This window comes from Pleurodeles waltl, chromosome 1_2 (assembly GCF_031143425.1).
Source record: "Pleurodeles waltl isolate 20211129_DDA chromosome 1_2, aPleWal1.hap1.20221129, whole genome shotgun sequence".
NCBI classification, from domain to species: domain Eukaryota; kingdom Metazoa; phylum Chordata; class Amphibia; order Caudata; family Salamandridae; genus Pleurodeles; species Pleurodeles waltl.
In genome coordinates this window covers 1,341,938,899-1,341,957,459 of record NC_090437.1, presented here as the reverse complement: position 1 = coordinate 1,341,957,459, position 18,561 = coordinate 1,341,938,899, and the positions used below count along the sequence as shown (strand labels likewise).

The 18,561-nt window shown below is 48.9% G+C and overlaps 1 protein-coding gene across 3 annotated transcripts in view; it reads right to left on the bottom strand.

The window, feature by feature from the left end:
- The window catches only part of TLN1 (talin 1), a 687,540-nt gene that overhangs the window by 313,176 nt on the left and 355,803 nt on the right, over positions 1 to 18,561 (bottom strand). For all 3 annotated transcript variants that reach the window (XM_069205713.1, XM_069205712.1, XM_069205714.1), the window contains one exon: positions 1,861 to 1,993. In XM_069205713.1, the coding sequence (XP_069061814.1) occupies positions 1,861 to 1,993 (133 nt within the window). The remainder of the gene's footprint in view (positions 1 to 1,860; positions 1,994 to 18,561) is intronic.

Here is an 18,561-nt window from a genome sequence, read left to right as displayed (position 1 = left end):
TCTGAAAACCAGACGTTACTGTGACGTGTAACAGGACAAAAGCTGGGGTCACCCGGATCAGGCACAAAGTTTTGATATCTGTCTAAGGACTACTAGGAATGAAGGGGTGTTTTCACATGCAGCAATAACAGGACGCAAGAGGGCCTCAATGAATGGAAATCAGTCAAAATGTTAAGAACTCACCTCTGCGGCAGGCAAGGTCAATTCCAAGGCTTCAAATGCATTCCATAAAATAGGAATACTTTGAAGCAGGGCCACAGAGGTAAGGAATGTTGTGCTCTGTAGAAGGATCATGGCCACTGGCATACTCCTAGAACAACTCCAAGCCAGGATGATTTTATATAGCCGGAAAGGAGGTTATTAGCCTCTGAAACATCAACCTCTGTGTGGTCAAAGTCTTCATCAGGCATTCGTAGGGCATCCGAGACAATTATCTCCCCTAAGCCAGCAAATCCCTGATCCTTGGAGAGGTGATCTGCCAAAGGACCATCACCGTTTGCCTTAACATTCCCTCTCACCTCATGAATCATTTCCTCTTACATTCATGGCATTGAGAGAGTTGTCGTACTCGACCTGTTGTGCGGCATCAGTGTCGGTGCTGAAGGAGGCTTCATCTCAGAGGACGGCCTTTGGCAGACTTTGATTTCTTCTTTGATGCTGGGGGCCAAAGCCCAGGGAGATGCCGCACTGAGAAACATCAGAGCATCTAAGACCGCAGGTTCAGAGGCTGAATCCCCTGCTCACCAGCCTGTAGTGAGTGTCCAGAGACTGTCTCACTACTCACTAACTTTCAGTGTCAGTTCTTGAACTCGCCTTGTAGTGACTGACTGTGAGCAATGCTTGTGGGGTTCACGCGCCACGGTGAGGTCCTTTCCATAATTAAGTTTGTTTCTATGAAAGTAATCCGGCTGTGCGCGATCGATGCCGACTTCTGCCCACCTCCACAGAAAGCCATAAAAATAATCAGTTGGCTCTCGAAGTAATTGTAATCATGCAGTCAGTGTTCAGCAGAGAGAGAAAATCCTCCCATTACTCAGCCTAGCTTCTCAGTGAATTCTGGTTTCTTCAGAATCCACACTTTCAAATACATCACTAAACCCAAGGCTGTTTGGTAAAAGAGAGCGGTAATAGGCCAACCGGTTATGAAATGTCCTCAATGGCAAGCTGCAACAATGCAGGGGCAGGACCAGGGCATTCTGACTTTCTCTAAACCGTGCTTTGGTACAACTTTTAAGACCGTGCTAAGTGACGAGGACTGCAGCGATGCTACTTCTAATGAGGACATTCTTCACCTAAGGAGTCACAGTGATCAATTTCAGAGCTCAAACTGGGTCCAAGAGTTTAAAGCACGTTGTACCCAGTGTTTGCTGTCTCGATCCTCTCTGTTCTCCACCATTTGGACACCCAAAAGTTTGCAAAGTCTATGTTTTGTTCCCCTTTAAAGGTCTAAGTGGGATGGGAAGGAGGCATGTGTGTGAATATCAAGATGTTGACAGGGCACAGTGTCCTGGTAAAGACTCTAGTGACCCTGGACTGGGCAAGCAAGGATACAAAAGAGGCATGTGTGAGGATACCAGGATGGCAGCAGTTCAGTCACCTGTCAAAGCTCCAGGACCCAGTACCTCTGACCTGGAACGGGCCTAGTGATAAGTGTGAGGATGAAGAGAGCAGTGGATAAAATGTATTGTTGATGTTTAAGGTCCATATGAGTGGAAGCACTCCCCTCTATTTCTGTGCTTTAATGGGGTGAGTAATGCATCTTAAAGGAAAATCATTCAGACACCCTTGTTCCTTCAGAAATGGAATGAGGCAGGCATATATATTATTGGTAAAGGCACAGTAGTCAGATGTACCACTCACCTCTTCAGAAATGCCCTCTCGTGGGGCCAGCTGCTGGCTGATGGCTTCGAGGGAGGCTTGATCCACATCTCGGATGCTCTTGTTCAGCAGTTCAATAGCCTCGTCACACTCTCTCTGCCCTGGGGCTTTATCTCTGTAGGTGACAAATGACCCCAGAGTTAGATTCGGAACAGCGTACTGAAGGTAGTAAAGTATGGAAAATGTCACTTACCCAGTGTACATCTGTTCGTTGCATTAGTCGCTGCAGATTCACATGCTGTGCATAGTCCGCCGTCTGGTGTTGGGTCGGAGTGTTACAAGTTGTTTTTCTTCGAAGAAGTCTTTTCGAGTCACGAGACCAAGGGACTCCTCCTACTTTGGTTCCATTGCGCATGGGCGTCGACTCCATCTTAGATTGTTTTCCCCGCAGAGGGTGAGGTAGGAGTTGTGTATGTTAGTAATAGTGCCCATGCAATGGAATGAATAAGTATGTACAAAATGAAGGTTTAATGTAATATATTTACAAATGTACAAATGTTGAAGATTACTTCCAAACGGCTACAGGCTCCCGGGGAGGTGGGTGGGCGCATGTGAATCTGCAGCGACTAATGCCACGAACAGATGTACACTGGGTACGTGACATTTTCAGTTCGATGGCATCTGTCGCTGTAGATACGCATGTTATGCATAGACTAGTAAGCAGTTATCTCCCCAAAAGCGGTGGCTCAGCCTGTAGGAGTGGAAGTAGTCTGAAATAAAGTTCTTAGTACAGCTTGACCTACTGTGGCTTGTTGTGCAGATAACACGTCTACACAGTAGTGCTTGGTAAATGTATGAGGCGTAGACCATGTTGCTGCCTTACATATTTCGTTCATTGGAATATTTCCTAGAAAGGCCATGGTAGCACCTTTCTTTCTGGTTGAGTGTGCCCTTGGTGTAATAGGCAGTTGTGTCTTTGCTTTAAGGTAGCAGGTTTGGATGCACCTAACTATCCATCTAGCTATACCTTGTTTTGATATTGGATTTCCTGTATGAGGTTTTTGAAATGCAATAAATAGTTGTTTTGTTTTCCTAATTAGTTTTTGTAGGAAGTTGGCTCTGTATGTGCTATTTCAAAGTAAGGAATAGCATGCACAGAGTCCAAGGGTTCCCCTTAGAGGTAAAATAGTGGTAAAAAGAGAATACTAATGCTCTATTTTGTGGTAGTGTGGTCGAGCAGTAGGCTTATCCAAGGAGTAGTGTTAAGCATTTGTTGTACATACACATAGGCAATAAATGAGGTACACACACTCAGAGACAAATCCAGCCAATAGGTTTTTGTATAGAAAAATATCTTTTCTTAGTTTATTTTAAGAACCACAGGTTCAAATTCTACATGTAATATCTCATTCGAAAGGTATTGCAGGTAAGTACTTTAGGAACTTTAAATCATAAAAATTGCATGTATACTTTTCAAGTTATTGACAAATAGCTGTTTTAAAAGTGGACACAGTGCAATTTTCACAGTTCCTAGGGGAGGTAAGTTTTTGTTAGGTTTACCAGGTAAGCAAGACACTTACAGGGTTCAGTTCTTGGTCCAAGGTAGCCCACCGTTGGGGGTTCAGAGCAACCCCAAAGTCACCACACCAGCAGCTCAGGGCCGGTCAGGTGCAGAGTTCAAAGTGGTGCCCAAAACACATAGGCTAGAATGGAGAGAAGGGGGTGCCCCGGTTCCGGTCTGCTTGCAGGTAAGTACCCGCGTCTTCGGAGGGCAGACCAGAGGGGTTTTGTAGGGCACCGGGGGGGACACAAGCCCACACAGAAATTTCACCCTCAGCGGCGCGGGGGCGGCCGGGTGCAGTGTAGAAACAGGCGTCGGGTTCGCAATGTTAGTCTATGAGAGATCTCGGGATCTCTTCAGCGCTGCAGGCAGGCAAGGGGGGGGTTCCTCGGGGAAACCTCCACTTGGGCAAGGGAGAGGGACTCCTGGGGGTCACTTCTCCAGTGAAAGTCCGGTCCTTCAGGTCCTGGGGGCTGCGGGTGCAGGGTCTCTCCCAGGCGTCGGGACTTTGGATTCAAAGAGTCGCGGTCAGGGGAAGCCTCGGGATTCCCTCTGCAGGCGGCGCTGTGGGGGCTCAGGGGGGACAGGTTTTGGTACTCACAGTATCAGAGTAGTCCTGGGGTCCCTCCTGAGGTGTTGGATCTCCACCAGCCGAGTCGGGGTCGCCGGGTGCAGTGGTGCAAGTCTCACGCTTCTTGCGGGGAGCTTGCAGGGTTCTTTCAAGGCTGCTGGAAACAAAGTTGCAGCCTTTCTTGGAGCAGGTCCGCTGTCCTCGGGAGTTTCTTGTCTTTTCGAAGCAGGGGCAGTCCTCAGAGGATGTCGAGGTCGCTGGTCCCTTTGGAAGGCGTCGCTGGAGCAGGATCTTTGGAAGGCAGGAGACAGGCCGGTGAGTTTCTGGAGCCAAGGCAGTAGTCGTCTTCTGGTCTTCCTCTGCAGGGGTTTTCAGCTAGGCAGTCCTTCTTCTTGTAGTTGCAGGAATCTAATTTTCTAGGGTTCAGGGTAGCCCTTAAATACTAAATTTAAGGGCGTGTTTAGGTCTGGGGGGTTAGTAGCCAATGGCTACTAGCCCTGAGGGTGGGTACACCCTCTTTGTGCCTCCTCCCAAGGGGAGGGGGTCACAATCCTAACCCTATTGGGGGAATCCTCCATCTGCAAGATGGAGGATTTCTAAAAGTCAGAGTCACCTCAGCTCAGGACACCTTAGGGGCTGTCCTGACTGGCCAGTGACTCCTCCTTGTTGCTTTCTTTGTTCCCTCCAGCCTTGCCGCCAAAAGTGGGGGCCGTGGCCGGAGGGGGCGGGCAACTCCACTAAGCTGGAGTGCCCTGCTGGGCTGTGACAAAGGGGTGAGCCTTTGAGGCTCACCGCCAGGTGTTACAGCTCCTGCCTGGGGGAGGTGTTAGCATCTCCACCCAGTGCAGGCTTTGTTACTGGCCTCAGAGTGACAAAGGCACTCTCCCCATGGGGCCAGCAACATGTCTCTAGTGTGGCAGGCTGCTGGAACTAGTCAGCCTACACAGACAGTCGGTTAAGTTTCAGGGGGCACCTCTAAGGTGCCCTCTGTGGTGTATTTTACAATAAAATGTACACTGGCATCAGTGTGCATTTATTGTGCTGAGAAGTTTGATACCAAACTTCCCAGTTTTCAGTGTAGCCATTATGGTGCTGTGGAGTTCGTGTTTGACAAACTCCCAGACCATATACTCTTATGGCTACCCTGCACTTACAATGTCTAAGGTTTTGTTTAGACACTGTAGGGGTACCATGCTCATGCACTGGTACCCTCACCTATGGTATAGTGCACCCTGCCTTAGGGCTGTAAGGCCTGCTAGAGGGGTGTCTTACCTATACTGCATAGGCAGTGAGAGGCTGGCATGGCACCCTGAGGGGAGTGCCATGTCGACTTACTCGTTTTGTCCTCACTAGCACACACAAGCTGGTAAGCAGTGTGTCTGTGCTGAGTGAGAGGTCTCCAGGGTGGCATAAGACATGCTGCAGCCCTTAGAGACCTTCCTTGGCATCAGGGCCTTTGGTACTAGAAGTACCAGTTACAAGGGACTTATCTGGATGCCAGGGTCTGCCAATTGTGGATACAAAAGTACAGGTTAGGGAAAGAACACTGGTGCTGGGGCCTGGTTAGCAGGCCTCAGCACACTTTCAATTGTAAACATAGCATCAGCAAAGGCAAAAAGTCAGGGGGCAACCATGCCAAGGAGGCATTTCCTTACAGTTTTGTTCTGTCAATGTAGTACATTAGTGCTCTTTTGATGTCTAATGTATGTAGTGCTCTTTCAGCTATTGAGTCTGGCTGTGGAAAGAACACTGGCAATTCTACTGTTTGATTTAAGTGGAACGGTGAGATGACCTTTGGTAAGAATTTTGGGTTGCTTCTTAGAACTACCTTATTTTTGTGTATTTGAATAAATGGTTCTTGTATAGTAAATGCCTGAATATCACTTACTCTTCTTAGAGATGTAATGGCAATGAGAAATGCAACTTTCCACGTTAGATATTGCATTTCGCAAGAATGCATGGGTTCGAAAGGTGGACCCATGAGTCTTGTTAAGACAATATTGAGGTTCCATGAAGGAACAGGTGGTGTCCTTGGTGGTATAATTCTTTTTAGGCCTTCCATAAATGCTTTAATGACAGGTATTCTAAATAGGGAAGTTGAATGAGTAATTTGCAGGTATGCAGATATTGCTGCGAGATGTATCTTTATGGAAGAGAAAGCTAGATTTGACTTTTGCAAATGTAGTAAATACCTGTAGGAAGTTGGCTCTGTATGTGCTATTTCAAAGTAAGGAATAGCATGCACAGAGTCCAAGGGTTCCCCTTAGAGGTAAAATAGTGGTAAAAATAGATAATACTAATGCTCTATTTTGTGGTAGTGTGGTCGAGCAGTAGGCTTATCCAAGGAGTAGTGTTAAGCATTTGTTGTACATACACATAGACAATAAATGAGGTACACACACTCAGAGACAAATCCAGCCAATAGGTTTTTATATAGAAAAATATCTTTTCTTAGTTTATTTTAAGAACCACAGGTTCAAATTCTACATGTAATAGCTCATTCGAAAGGTATTGCCGGTAAGTACTTTAGGAACTTCAAATCATCAAAATTGCATGTATACTTTTCAAGTTATTGACAAATAGCTGTTTTAAAAGTGGACACTTAGTGCGATTTTCACAGTTCCTGGGGGAGGTAAGTTTTTGTTAGTTTTACCAGGTAAGTAGGACACTTACAGGGTTCAGTTCTTGGTCCAAGGTAGCCCACCGTTGGGGGTTCAGAGCAACCCCAAAGTCACCACACCAGCAGCTCAGGGCCGGTCAGGTGCAGAGTTCCAAGTGGTGCCCAAAACACATAGGCTAGAATGGAGAGAAGGGGGTGCCCCGGTTCCGGTCTGCTTGCAGGTAAGTACCCGCGTCTTCGGAGGGCAGACCAGGGGGGTTTTGTAGGGCACCGGGGGGGACACAAGCCCACACAGAAATTTCACCCTCAGCAGCGCGGGGGCGGCCGGGTGCAGTGTAGAAACAAGCGTCTGGTTTGTAATGGAAGTCAATGAGAGATCTCGGGATCTCTTCAGCGCTGCAGGCAGGCAAGGGGGGGATTCCTCGGGGAAACCTCCACTTGGGCAAGGGAGAGGGACTCCTGGGGGTCACTTCTCCAGTGAAAGTCCGGTCCTTCAGGTCCTGGGGGCTGCGGGTGCAGGGTCTCTCCCAGGCGTCGGGACTTTAGGTTCAAAGAGTCGCGGTCAGGGGAAGCCTCGGGATTCCCTCTGCAGGCGGCGCTGTGGGGGCTCAGGGGGGACAGGTTTTGGTACTCACAGTATCAGAGTAGTCCTGGGGTCCCTCCTGAGGTGTTGGATCGCCACCAGCCGAGTCGGGGTCGCCGGGTGCAGTGTTGCAAGTCTCACGCTTCTTGCGGGGAGCTTGCAGGGTTCTTTAAAGCTGCTGGAAACAAAGTTGCAGCTTTTCTTGGAGCAGGTCCGCTGTCCTCGGGAGTTTCTTGTCTTTTCGAAGCAGGGGCAGTCCTCAGAGGATGTCGAGGTCGCTGGTCCCTTTGGAAGGCGTCGCTGGAGCAGGATCTTTGGAAGGCAGGAGACAGGCCGGTGAGTTTCTGGAGCCAAGGCAGTTGTCGTCTTCTGGTCTTCCGCTGCAGGGGTTTTCAGCTAGGCAGTCCTTCTTCTTGTAGTTGCAGGAATCTAATTTTCTAGGGTTCAGGGTAGCCCTTAAATACTAAATTTAAGGGCGTGTTTAGGTCTGGGGGGTTAGTAGCCAATGGCTACTAGCCCTGAGGGTGGGTACACCCTCTTTGTGCCTCCTCCCAAGGGGAGGGGGTCACAATCCTAACCCTATTGGGGGAATCCTCCATCTGCAAGATGGAGGATTTCTAAAAGTTAGAGTCACTTCAGCTCAGGACACCTTAGGGGCTGTCCTGACTGGTCAGTGACTCCTCCTTGTTTTTCTCATTATCTTCTCCGGCCTTGCCGCCAAAAGTGGGGCCTGGCCGGAGGGGGCGGGCAACTCCACTAGCTGGAGTGTCCTGCTGGGTTGGCACAAAGGAGGTGAGCCTTTGAGGCTCACCGCCAGGTGTGACAATTCCTGCCTGGGGGAGGTGTTAGCATCTCCACCCAGTGCAGGCTTTGTTACTGGCCTCAGAGTGACAAAGGCACTCTCCCCATGGGGCCAGCAACATGTCTCGGTTTGTGGCAGGCTGCTAAAACTAGTCAGCCTACACAGATAGTCGGTTAAGTTTCAGGGGGCACCTCTAAGGTGCCCTCTGTGGTGTATTTTACAATAAAATGTACACTGGCATCAGTGTGCATTTATTGTGCTGAGAAGTTTGATACCAAACTTCCCAGTTTTCAGTGTAGCCTTTATGGTGCTGTGGAGTTCGTGTTTGACAGACTCCCAGACCATATACTCTTATGGCTACCCTGCACTTACAATGTCTAAGGTTTTGCTTAGACACTGTAGGGGCACAGTGCTCATGCACTGGTACCCTCACCTATGGTATAGTGCACCCTGCCTTAGGGCTGTAAGGCCTGCTAGAGGGGTGTCTTACCTATACTGCATAGGCAGTGAGAGGCTGGCATGGCACCCTGAGGGGAGTGCCATGTCGACTTACTCATTTTGTTCTCACCAGCACACACAGGCTTGTAAGCAGTGTGTCTGTGCTGAGTGAGGGGTCTCTAGGGTGGCATAATACATGCTACAGCCCTTAGAGACCTTCCTTGGCATCAGGGCCCTTGGTACTAGAAGTACCAGTTACAAGGGACTTATCTGAATGCCAGGGTGTGCCAATTGTGGATACAATGGTACATTTTAGGTGAAAGAACACTGGTGCTGGGGCCTGGTTAGCAGGGTCCCAGCACACTTCTCAGTCAAGTCAGCATCAGTATCAGGCAAAAAGTGGGGGGTAACTGCAACAGGGAGCCATTTCTTTACACAAGCCCCCCCCAGCCCACAGGCCAGGAGACTCAGCCAACGCTGGAAGAGTCTTCCTAGTCTGTCAGGCGAGGAAGAGTAGAGGAAATGGCTGGTTTGTTGCAGGGCCTACTCTGCCTTACATCCTCCTGTTCAGGTCATTCCCTCTGGGGAACTGGCCCACTTCCACAGTGATAGGACCTAGTCTGAACTGCCTCTTGTCTGTGCTTTTTATGTCTTCACCCATTCTCTCTATTTTGAGGTCAGAGGTATCCACCTCTGCTAATCTTATCTTAGCCAGGGTCACCCCTAGCTTACCCAAAGAGGTTACCCAGAGCTGGAGTAACCCCACCATGACCAACAGGGTCAGGGGGCCTAACTTGTTATTTGGCATGGGGTCAGACCACCAGGCCAAGGATAGTGCAGCCATAAAGGCTAACACCCAGCAGAGGCCACTGACAGCTGTCAGTGCCCAGAACCACACCTTTAGCTCTTCACCTACAAGGGAAGGGGCTAAGTTACAGGCTTCTTTGGGTTCAGGGTGCCTGTCTGCTGTATTAGAGTGGGGGGTCACCACATCTTGTAGTAAACACCCTTCTTCCACTCTTTCTTCTGTTAGCTGAGGAGCCACCCACTCAGGCTTAACAGTTGCCTGACTAGCCAGGACTTCTTGTGGGTCAGGTTGGACTTTATCAGAGCCATTTTTGGAGTTCTCCCCTACTGGAGCAGAATCTCCTTGGCTTGCTGGAACCTTGGCTAAAGGTTGTCCACCTTTCCTACTCTGTTTCCTTTTCTTTTTCTTCTGGGGCCTACTTGCATTTACTGCAGAGGCAGGACTTCCAGAATCCTTGGGAGAGGACTGGCACTGGACCAGTTCCTCTCTTGGGCTCTGACTAACCTCTGGGTAGTCATTTCCAAGGAGACAATCAAGGGGGAGGTCTGTACTGACTACTACCCTTCTCCAGCTAAGAGTGCCACCCACTTCTATGGGCACTAAAGCCACAGGCCTCTTAGTGACCCTGTCTAGGCTAACTCTTACCCTGGCAGTGTCACCTGGGATGTACTGGTTTGAGAGCACCAGCCTGTCATGCACAATAGTGTGACTGGCACAAGTGTCTCTCAGGGCAGTGGTTGGGATTCCATTCACCAGTAGGTGGTGGAAGTGTCTACTTCCCTCTGGAATCTCCAACTCACCTGTTGGGCCCTGTTTCCAGTTGAAGGCTATGAAGACCTCCTCATCTGAGGAGTCATCTCCCATGGCTACACTGGTTACCCCTGGAATCTTGTTCTGGGGTTTGTTTTTGGGACAAGAAGTGTCCTTGGTGTGGTGCCCAGACTGTTTACAGTTGTGGCACCATGCCTTAGTGGCATCCCAGTTCTTACCCTGGTACCCACCTTTGTTTTGGGTTGTGTCTTGGGGCCCACCCACCTGTTCTGGTTTTTGGGGGCCTACAGAGGACTCTTTTTCTTTGTTTCTAGTGTCACCCACTTTCTCCTGGGGAGTTTTTGTAACCCCTTTCTTTTGGTCACCCCCAGTGGAAGTTTTGGTTACCCTAGTCTTGACCCAGTGGTCTGCCTTCTTTCCCAATTCTTGGGGAGAAATTGGACCTAGGTCTACCAGATACTGATGCAACTTTTCATTGAAGCAGTTACTTAAAATGTGTTCTTTCATAAACAAATTATAAAGCCCAACATAGTCACACACTTCATTTCCAGTTAACCAACCATCTAGTGTTTTTACTGAGTAGTCTACAAAATCAACCCAGGTCTGGCTCGAGGATTTTTGAGCCCCCCTGAATCTAATTCTATACTCCTCAGTGGAGAATCCAAAGCCCTCAATCAGGGTACCCTTCATGAGGTCATAAGATTCTGCATCTTTTCCAGAGAGTGTGAGGAGTCTATCCCTACACTTTCCAGTGAACATTTCCCAAAGGAGAGCACCCCAGTGAGATCTGTTTACTTTTCTGGTTACACAAGCCCTCTCAAAAGCTGTGAACCATTTGGTGATGTCATCACCATCTTCATATTTTGTTACAATCCCTTTGGGGATTTTTAGGATGTCAGGAGAATCTCTGACCCTATTTAAGTTGCTGCCACCATTGATGGGACCTAGGCCCATCTCTTTTCTTTCCCTTTCTATGGCTAGGAGCTGCTTTTCCAAAGCCAATCTTTTGGCCATCCTGGCTAACTGGATGTCCTCTTCACTGGGGTTATCCTCAGTGATTTCAGAGGTGTTGGTCTCTCCTGTGAGGGAACCAGCATCTCTGACTATTATTTTTGGAGTCAGGGTTTGAGGGACCCTGTTCTCCCTAGATAGGACTGGTAGGGGGGAATTGTCCTCCAAGTCACTATCCTCTTCCTCTGAGTTGCCACCCTCAGAGGGGTTGGCCTTTTCAAACTCTGCCAAAAGCTCCTGGAGCTGTATTTTGGTAGGTTTGGGGCCCATTGTTATTTTCTTTAGTTTACAGAGTGACCTTAGCTCTCTCATCTGTAGATGGAGGTAAGGTGTGGTGTCGAGTTCCACCACATTCACATCTGTGCTAGACATTTTGCTTCTAAAAGTTGGAATACTTTTTAAGAATCTACAACTAGTTCTAGGTTCTAATTCAAACTTTTACAAACTTTTAAACTCTACAAGAAATGCTAAACAGGATCTAACACAAGGCCCTAGCAGGTCTTTTAAGAATTTAGAAAAATTTCAAATTGCAAAAATCAATTTCTAATGACAATTTTGGAATTTGTCGTGTGATCAGGTATTGGCTGAGTAGTCCAGCAAATGCAAAGTCTTGTACCCCACCGCTGATCCACCAATGTAGGAAGTTGGCTCTGTATGTGCTATTTCAAAGTAAGGAATAGCATGCACAGAGTCCAAGGGTTCCCCTTAGAGGTAAAATAGTGGTAAAAATAGATAATACTAATGCTCTATTTTGTGGTAGTGTGGTCGAGCAGTAGGCTTATCCAAGGAGTAGTGTTAAGCATTTGTTGTACATACACATAGACAATAAATGAGGTACACACACTCAGAGACAAATCCAGCCAATAGGTTTTTATATAGAAAAATATCTTTTCTTAGTTTATTTTAAGAACCACAGGTTCAAATTCTACATGTAATAGCTCATTCGAAAGGTATTGCCGGTAAGTACTTTAGGAACTTCAAATCATCAAAATTGCATGTATACTTTTCAAGTTATTGACAAATAGCTGTTTTAAAAGTGGACACTTAGTGCGATTTTCACAGTTCCTGGGGGAGGTAAGTTTTTGTTAGTTTTACCAGGTAAGTAGGACACTTACAGGGTTCAGTTTTGGTCCAAGGTAGCCCACCGTTGGGGGTTCAGAGCAACCCCAAAGTCACCACACCAGCAGCTCAGGGCCGGTCAGGTGCAGAGTTCCAAGTGGTGCCCAAAACACATAGGCTAGAATGGAGAGAAGGGGGTGCCCCGGTTCCGGTCTGCTTGCAGGTAAGTACCCGCGTCTTCGGAGGGCAGACCAGGGGGGTTTTGTAGGGCACCGGGGGGGACACAAGCCCACACAGAAATTTCACCCTCAGCAGCGCGGGGGCGGCCGGGTGCAGTGTAGAAACAAGCGTCTGGTTTGTAATGGAAGTCAATGAGAGATCTCGGGATCTCTTCAGCGCTGCAGGCAGGCAAGGGGGGGATTCCTCGGGGAAACCTCCACTTGGGCAAGGGAGAGGGACTCCTGGGGGTCACTTCTCCAGTGAAAGTCCGGTCCTTCAGGTCCTGGGGGCTGCGGGTGCAGGGTCTCTCCCAGGCGTCGGGACTTTAGGTTCAAAGAGTCGCGGTCAGGGGAAGCCTCGGGATTCCCTCTGCAGGCGGCGCTGTGGGGGCTCAGGGGGGACAGGTTTTGGTACTCACAGTATCAGAGTAGTCCTGGGGTCCCTCCTGAGGTGTTGGATCGCCACCAGCCGAGTCGGGGTCGCCGGGTGCAGTGTTGCAAGTCTCACGCTTCTTGCGGGGAGCTTGCAGGGTTCTTTAAAGCTGCTGGAAACAAAGTTGCAGCTTTTCTTGGAGCAGGTCCGCTGTCCTCGGGAGTTTCTTGTCTTTTCGAAGCAGGGGCAGTCCTCAGAGGATGTCGAGGTCGCTGGTCCCTTTGGAAGGCGTCGCTGGAGCAGGATCTTTGGAAGGCAGGAGACAGGCCGGTGAGTTTCTGGAGCCAAGGCAGTTGTCGTCTTCTGGTCTTCCGCTGCAGGGGTTTTCAGCTAGGCAGTCCTTCTTCTTGTAGTTGCAGGAATCTAATTTTCTAGGGTTCAGGGTAGCCCTTAAATACTAAATTTAAGGGCGTGTTTAGGTCTGGGGGGTTAGTAGCCAATGGCTACTAGCCCTGAGGGTGGGTACACCCTCTTTGTGCCTCCTCCCAAGGGGAGGGGGTCACAATCCTAACCCTATTGGGGGAATCCTCCATCTGCAAGATGGAGGATTTCTAAAAGTTAGAGTCACTTCAGCTCAGGACACCTTAGGGGCTGTCCTGACTGGTCAGTGACTCCTCCTTGTTTTTCTCATTATCTTCTCCGGCCTTGCCGCCAAAAGTGGGGCCTGGCCGGAGGGGGCGGGCAACTCCACTAGCTGGAGTGTCCTGCTGGGTTGGCACAAAGGAGGTGAGCCTTTGAGGCTCACCGCCAGGTGTGACAATTCCTGCCTGGGGGAGGTGTTAGCATCTCCACCCAGTGCAGGCTTTGTTACTGGCCTCAGAGTGACAAAGGCACTCTCCCCATGGGGCCAGCAACATGTCTCGGTTTGTGGCAGGCTGCTAAAACTAGTCAGCCTACACAGATAGTCGGTTAAGTTTCAGGGGGCACCTCTAAGGTGCCCTCTGTGGTGTATTTTACAATAAAATGTACACTGGCATCAGTGTGCATTTATTGTGCTGAGAAGTTTGATACCAAACTTCCCAGTTTTCAGTGTAGCCTTTATGGTGCTGTGGAGTTCGTGTTTGACAGACTCCCAGACCATATACTCTTATGGCTACCCTGCACTTACAATGTCTAAGGTTTTGCTTAGACACTGTAGGGGCACAGTGCTCATGCACTGGTACCCTCACCTATGGTATAGTGCACCCTGCCTTAGGGCTGTAAGGCCTGCTAGAGGGGTGTCTTACCTATACTGCATAGGCAGTGAGAGGCTGGCATGGCACCCTGAGGGGAGTGCCATGTCGACTTACTCATTTTGTTCTCACCAGCACACACAGGCTTGTAAGCAGTGTGTCTGTGCTGAGTGAGGGGTCTCTAGGGTGGCATAATACATGCTACAGCCCTTAGAGACCTTCCTTGGCATCAGGGCCCTTGGTACTAGAAGTACCAGTTACAAGGGACTTATCTGAATGCCAGGGTGTGCCAATTGTGGATACAATGGTACATTTTAGGTGAAAGAACACTGGTGCTGGGGCCTGGTTAGCAGGGTCCCAGCACACTTCTCAGTCAAGTCAGCATCAGTATCAGGCAAAAAGTGGGGGGTAACTGCAACAGGGAGCCATTTCTTTACAATACCCTACAACATCTTTTGGAGATGCATGCAATGGTTGAACTTGATTATTATGGCAGTAGCAAACAAATCTTTTCCATTTACTTGCATAGCAGTGTCTAGTGGATGGCCTTCTAGCTTGTCTTATGACCTCCATACATTCCTGTGTGAGGTTTAAGTGTCCAAATTCTAGGATTTCAGGAGCCAAATTGCTAGATTCAGCGATGCTGGGTTTGGATGCCTGATTTGTTGCTTGTGTTGTGTTAACAGATCTGGCCTGTTGGGTAGTTTGACATGAGGTACTACTGACAGGTCTAGTAGTGTTGTATACCAAGGTTGTCTTGCCCATGTTGGTGCTATTAGAATGAGTTTGAGTTTGTTTTGACTCAATCTGTTTACTAGATATGGAAGGAGAGGGAGAGGGGGAAAAGCGTATGCAAATATCCCTGACCAATTCATCCATAGAGCATTGCCTTGAGATTGCCGGTGTGGGTACCTGGATGCGAAGTTTTGGCATTTTGCGTTTTCTTTTGTTGCAAATAGATCTATTTGAGGTGTTCCCCAAATTTGGAAGTAAGTGTTCAGGATTTGGGTGTGAATCTCCCATTCGTGGACCTGTTGGTGATCCCGGGAGAGACTGTCTGCTAGCTGGTTCTGTATCCCTGGAATAAACTGTGCTATTAGGCGAATGTGGTTGTGAATTGCCCAATGCCATATTTTTTGTGTTAGGAGACACAACTGTGTTGAGTGTGTCCCCCCCTGTTTGTTTAAATAATACATTGTTGTCATGTTGTCTGTTTTGACCAGAATGTATTTGTGGGTTATTATGGGTTGGAATGCTTTCAACGCTAGAAATACTGCTAACAATTCGAGGTGATTGATATGAAACTTTCTTTGATGTACGTCCCATTGTCCTTGTATGCTTCGTTGATTGAGGTGTGCCCCCCACCCTGTCATGGAAGCATCTGTTGTTATCACGTATTGTGGCACTGGGTCTTGGAAAGGCCGCCCTTTGTTTAAATTTGTACTGTTCCACCATAGAAGCGAGATATATGTTTGGCGGTCTATCAACACCAGATCTAGAAGTTGACCCTGTGCGTGTAACCATTGTGATGCTAGGCACTGTTGTAAGGGCCGCATGTGCAATCTTGCGTTTGGGACAATGGCTATGCATGAGGACATCATGCCTAGGAGTTTTAATACCATCTTTGCATGTACTTTTTGTGTTGGGTACATAGCTTGTATCACCTTGTGAAAATTGTGAACCCTTTGTGGACTTGGAGTGGCTATCCCCTTTGTTGTGTTGATTGTCGCTCCTAAGTATTGCCGTGTTTGACACGGCAGCATGTGTGACTTTGCATAGTTGATGGGGAAACACAGTTTGCAAAGGGTTTGTATAACATAATCTGTGTGGTGTGAACACTTTGTTAGCGAGTTGGTTTTTATTAACCAATCGTCTAGGTACGGGAACACGTGTATTTGCTGCCTTCTGATATGTGCAGCTACTACTGCTAGACATTTCGTAAAGACTCTTGGCGCGGTTGTTATTCCGAATGGCAACTGTAAGGAAATGCCTCCTTGGCATGGTTACCCCCTGACTTTTTGTCTTTGCTGATGCTATGTTTACAATTGAAAGTGTGCTGAGGCCTGCTAACCAGGCCCCAGCACCAGTGTTCTTTCCCTAACCTGTACTTTTGTATCCACAATTGGCAGACCCTGGCATCCAGATAAGTCCCTTGTAACTGGTACTTCTAGTACCAAGGGCCCTGATGCCAAGGAAGGTCTCTAAGGGCTGCAGCATGTCTTATGCCACCCTGGAGACCTCTCACTCAGCACAGACACACTGCTTGCCAGCTTGTGTGTGCTAGTGAGGACAAAACGAGTAAGTCGACATGGCACTCCCCTCAGGGTGCCATGCCAGCCTCTCACTGCCTATGCAGTATAGGTAAGACACCCCTCTAGCAGGCCTTACAGCCCTAAGGCAGGGTGCACTATACCATAGGTGAGGGTACCAGTGCATGAGCATGGTACCCCTACAGTGTCTAACCAAAACCTTAGACATTGTAAGTGCAGGGTAGCCATAAGAGTATATGGTCTGGGAGTTTGTCAAACACGAACTCCACAGCACCATAATGGCTACACTGAAAACTGGGAAGTTTGGTATCAAACTTCTCAGCACAATAAATGCACACTGATGGCAGTGTACATTTTATTGTAAAATACACCCCAGAGGGCACCTTAGAGGTGCCCCCTGAAACTTAACCGACTATCTGTGTAGGCTGACTAGTTTTAGCAGCCTGCCACAAACCGAGACATGTTGCTGGCCCCATGGGGAGAGTGCCTTTGTCACTCTGAGGCCAGTAACAAAGCCTGCACTGGGTGGAGATGCTAACACCCCCCCCAGGCAGGAATTGTCACACCTGGCGGTGAGCCTCAAAGGCTCACCTCCTTTGTGCCAACCCAGCAGGACACTCCAGCTAGTGGAGTGGCCCGCCCCCTCCGGCCAGGCCCCACTTTTGGCGGCAAGGCCGGAGAAAATAATGAGAAAAACAAGGAGGAGTCACTGGCCAGTCAGGACAGCCCCAAGGTGTCCTGAGCTGAGGTGACTCTGACTTTTAGAAATCCTCCATCTTGCAGATGGAGGATTCCCCCAATAGGGTTAGGATTGTGACCCCCTCCCCTTGGGAGGAGGCACAAAGAGGGTGTACCCACCCTCAGGGCTAGTAGCCATTGGCTACTAACCCCCCAGACCTAAACACGCCCTTAAATTTAGTATTTAAGGGCTACCCTGAACCCTAGAAAATTAGATTCCTGCAACTACAAGAAGAAGGACTGCCTAGCTGAAAACCCCTGCAGAGGAAGACCAGAAGACAACAACTGCCTTGGCTCCAGAAACTCACCGGCCTGTCTCCTGCCTTCCAAAGATCCTGCTCCAGCGACGCCTTCCAAAGGGACCAGCGACCTCGACATCCTCTGAGGACTGCCCCTGCTTCGAAAAGACAAGAAACTCCCGAGGACAGCGGACCTGCTCCAAGAAAGGCTGCAACTTTGTTTCCAGCAGCCTTGAAAGAACCCTGCAAGCTCCCCGCAAGAAGCGTGAGACTTGCACCACTGCACCCGGCGACCCCGACTCGGCTGGTGGAGACCCGACACCTCAGGAGGGACCCCAGGACTACTCTGATGCTGTGAGTACCAAAGCCTGTCCCCCCTGAGCCCCCACAGCGCCGCCTGCAGAGGGAATCCCGAGGCTTCCCCTGACCGCGACTCTTTGAACCTAAAGTCCCGACGCCTGGGAGAGACCCTGCACCCGCAGCCCCCAGGACCTGAAGGACCGGACTTTCACTGGAGAAGTGACCCCCAGGAGTCCCTCTCCCTTGCCCAAGTGGAGGTTTCCCCGAGGAACCCCCCCCTTGCCTGCCTGCAGCGCTGAAGAGATCCCGAGATCTCTCATAGACTAACATTGCGAACCCGACGCTTGTTTCTACACTGCACCCGGCCGCCCCCGCGCCGCTGAGGGTGAAATTTCTGTGTGGGCTTGTGTCCCCCCCGGTGCCCTACAAAACCCCCCTGGTCTGCCCTCCGAAGACGCGGGTACTTACCTGCAAGCAGACCGGAACCGGGGCACCCCCTTCTCTCCATTCTAGCCTATGTGTTTTGGGCACCACTTTGAACTCTGCACCTGACCGGCCCTGAGCTGCTGGTGTGGTGACTTTGGGGTTGCTCTGAACCCCCAACGGTGGGCTACCCTGGACCAAGAACTGAACCCTGTAAGTGTCTTACTTACCTGGTAAAACTAACCAAAACTTACCTCCCCTAGGAACTGTGAAAATTGCACTAAGTGTCCACTTTTAAAACAGCTATTTGTCAATAACTTGAAAAGTATACATGCAATTTTGATGATTTGAAGTTCCTAAAGTACTTACCTGCAATACCTTTCAAATGAGCTATTACATGTAGAATTTGAACCTGTGGTTCTTAAAATAAACTAAGAAAAGATATTTTTCTATAACAAAACCTATTGGCTGGATTTGTCTCTGAGTGTGTGTACCTCATTTATTGTCTATGTGTATGTACAACAAATGCTTAACACTACTCCTTGGATAAGCCTACTGCTCGACCACACTACCACAAAAATAGAGCATTAGTATTATCTATTTTTACCACTATTTTACCTCTAAGGGGAACCCTTGGACTCTGTGCATGCTATTCCTTACTTTGAAATAGCACATACAGAGCCAACTTCCTACATTGGTGGATCAGCGGTGGGGTACAAGACTTTG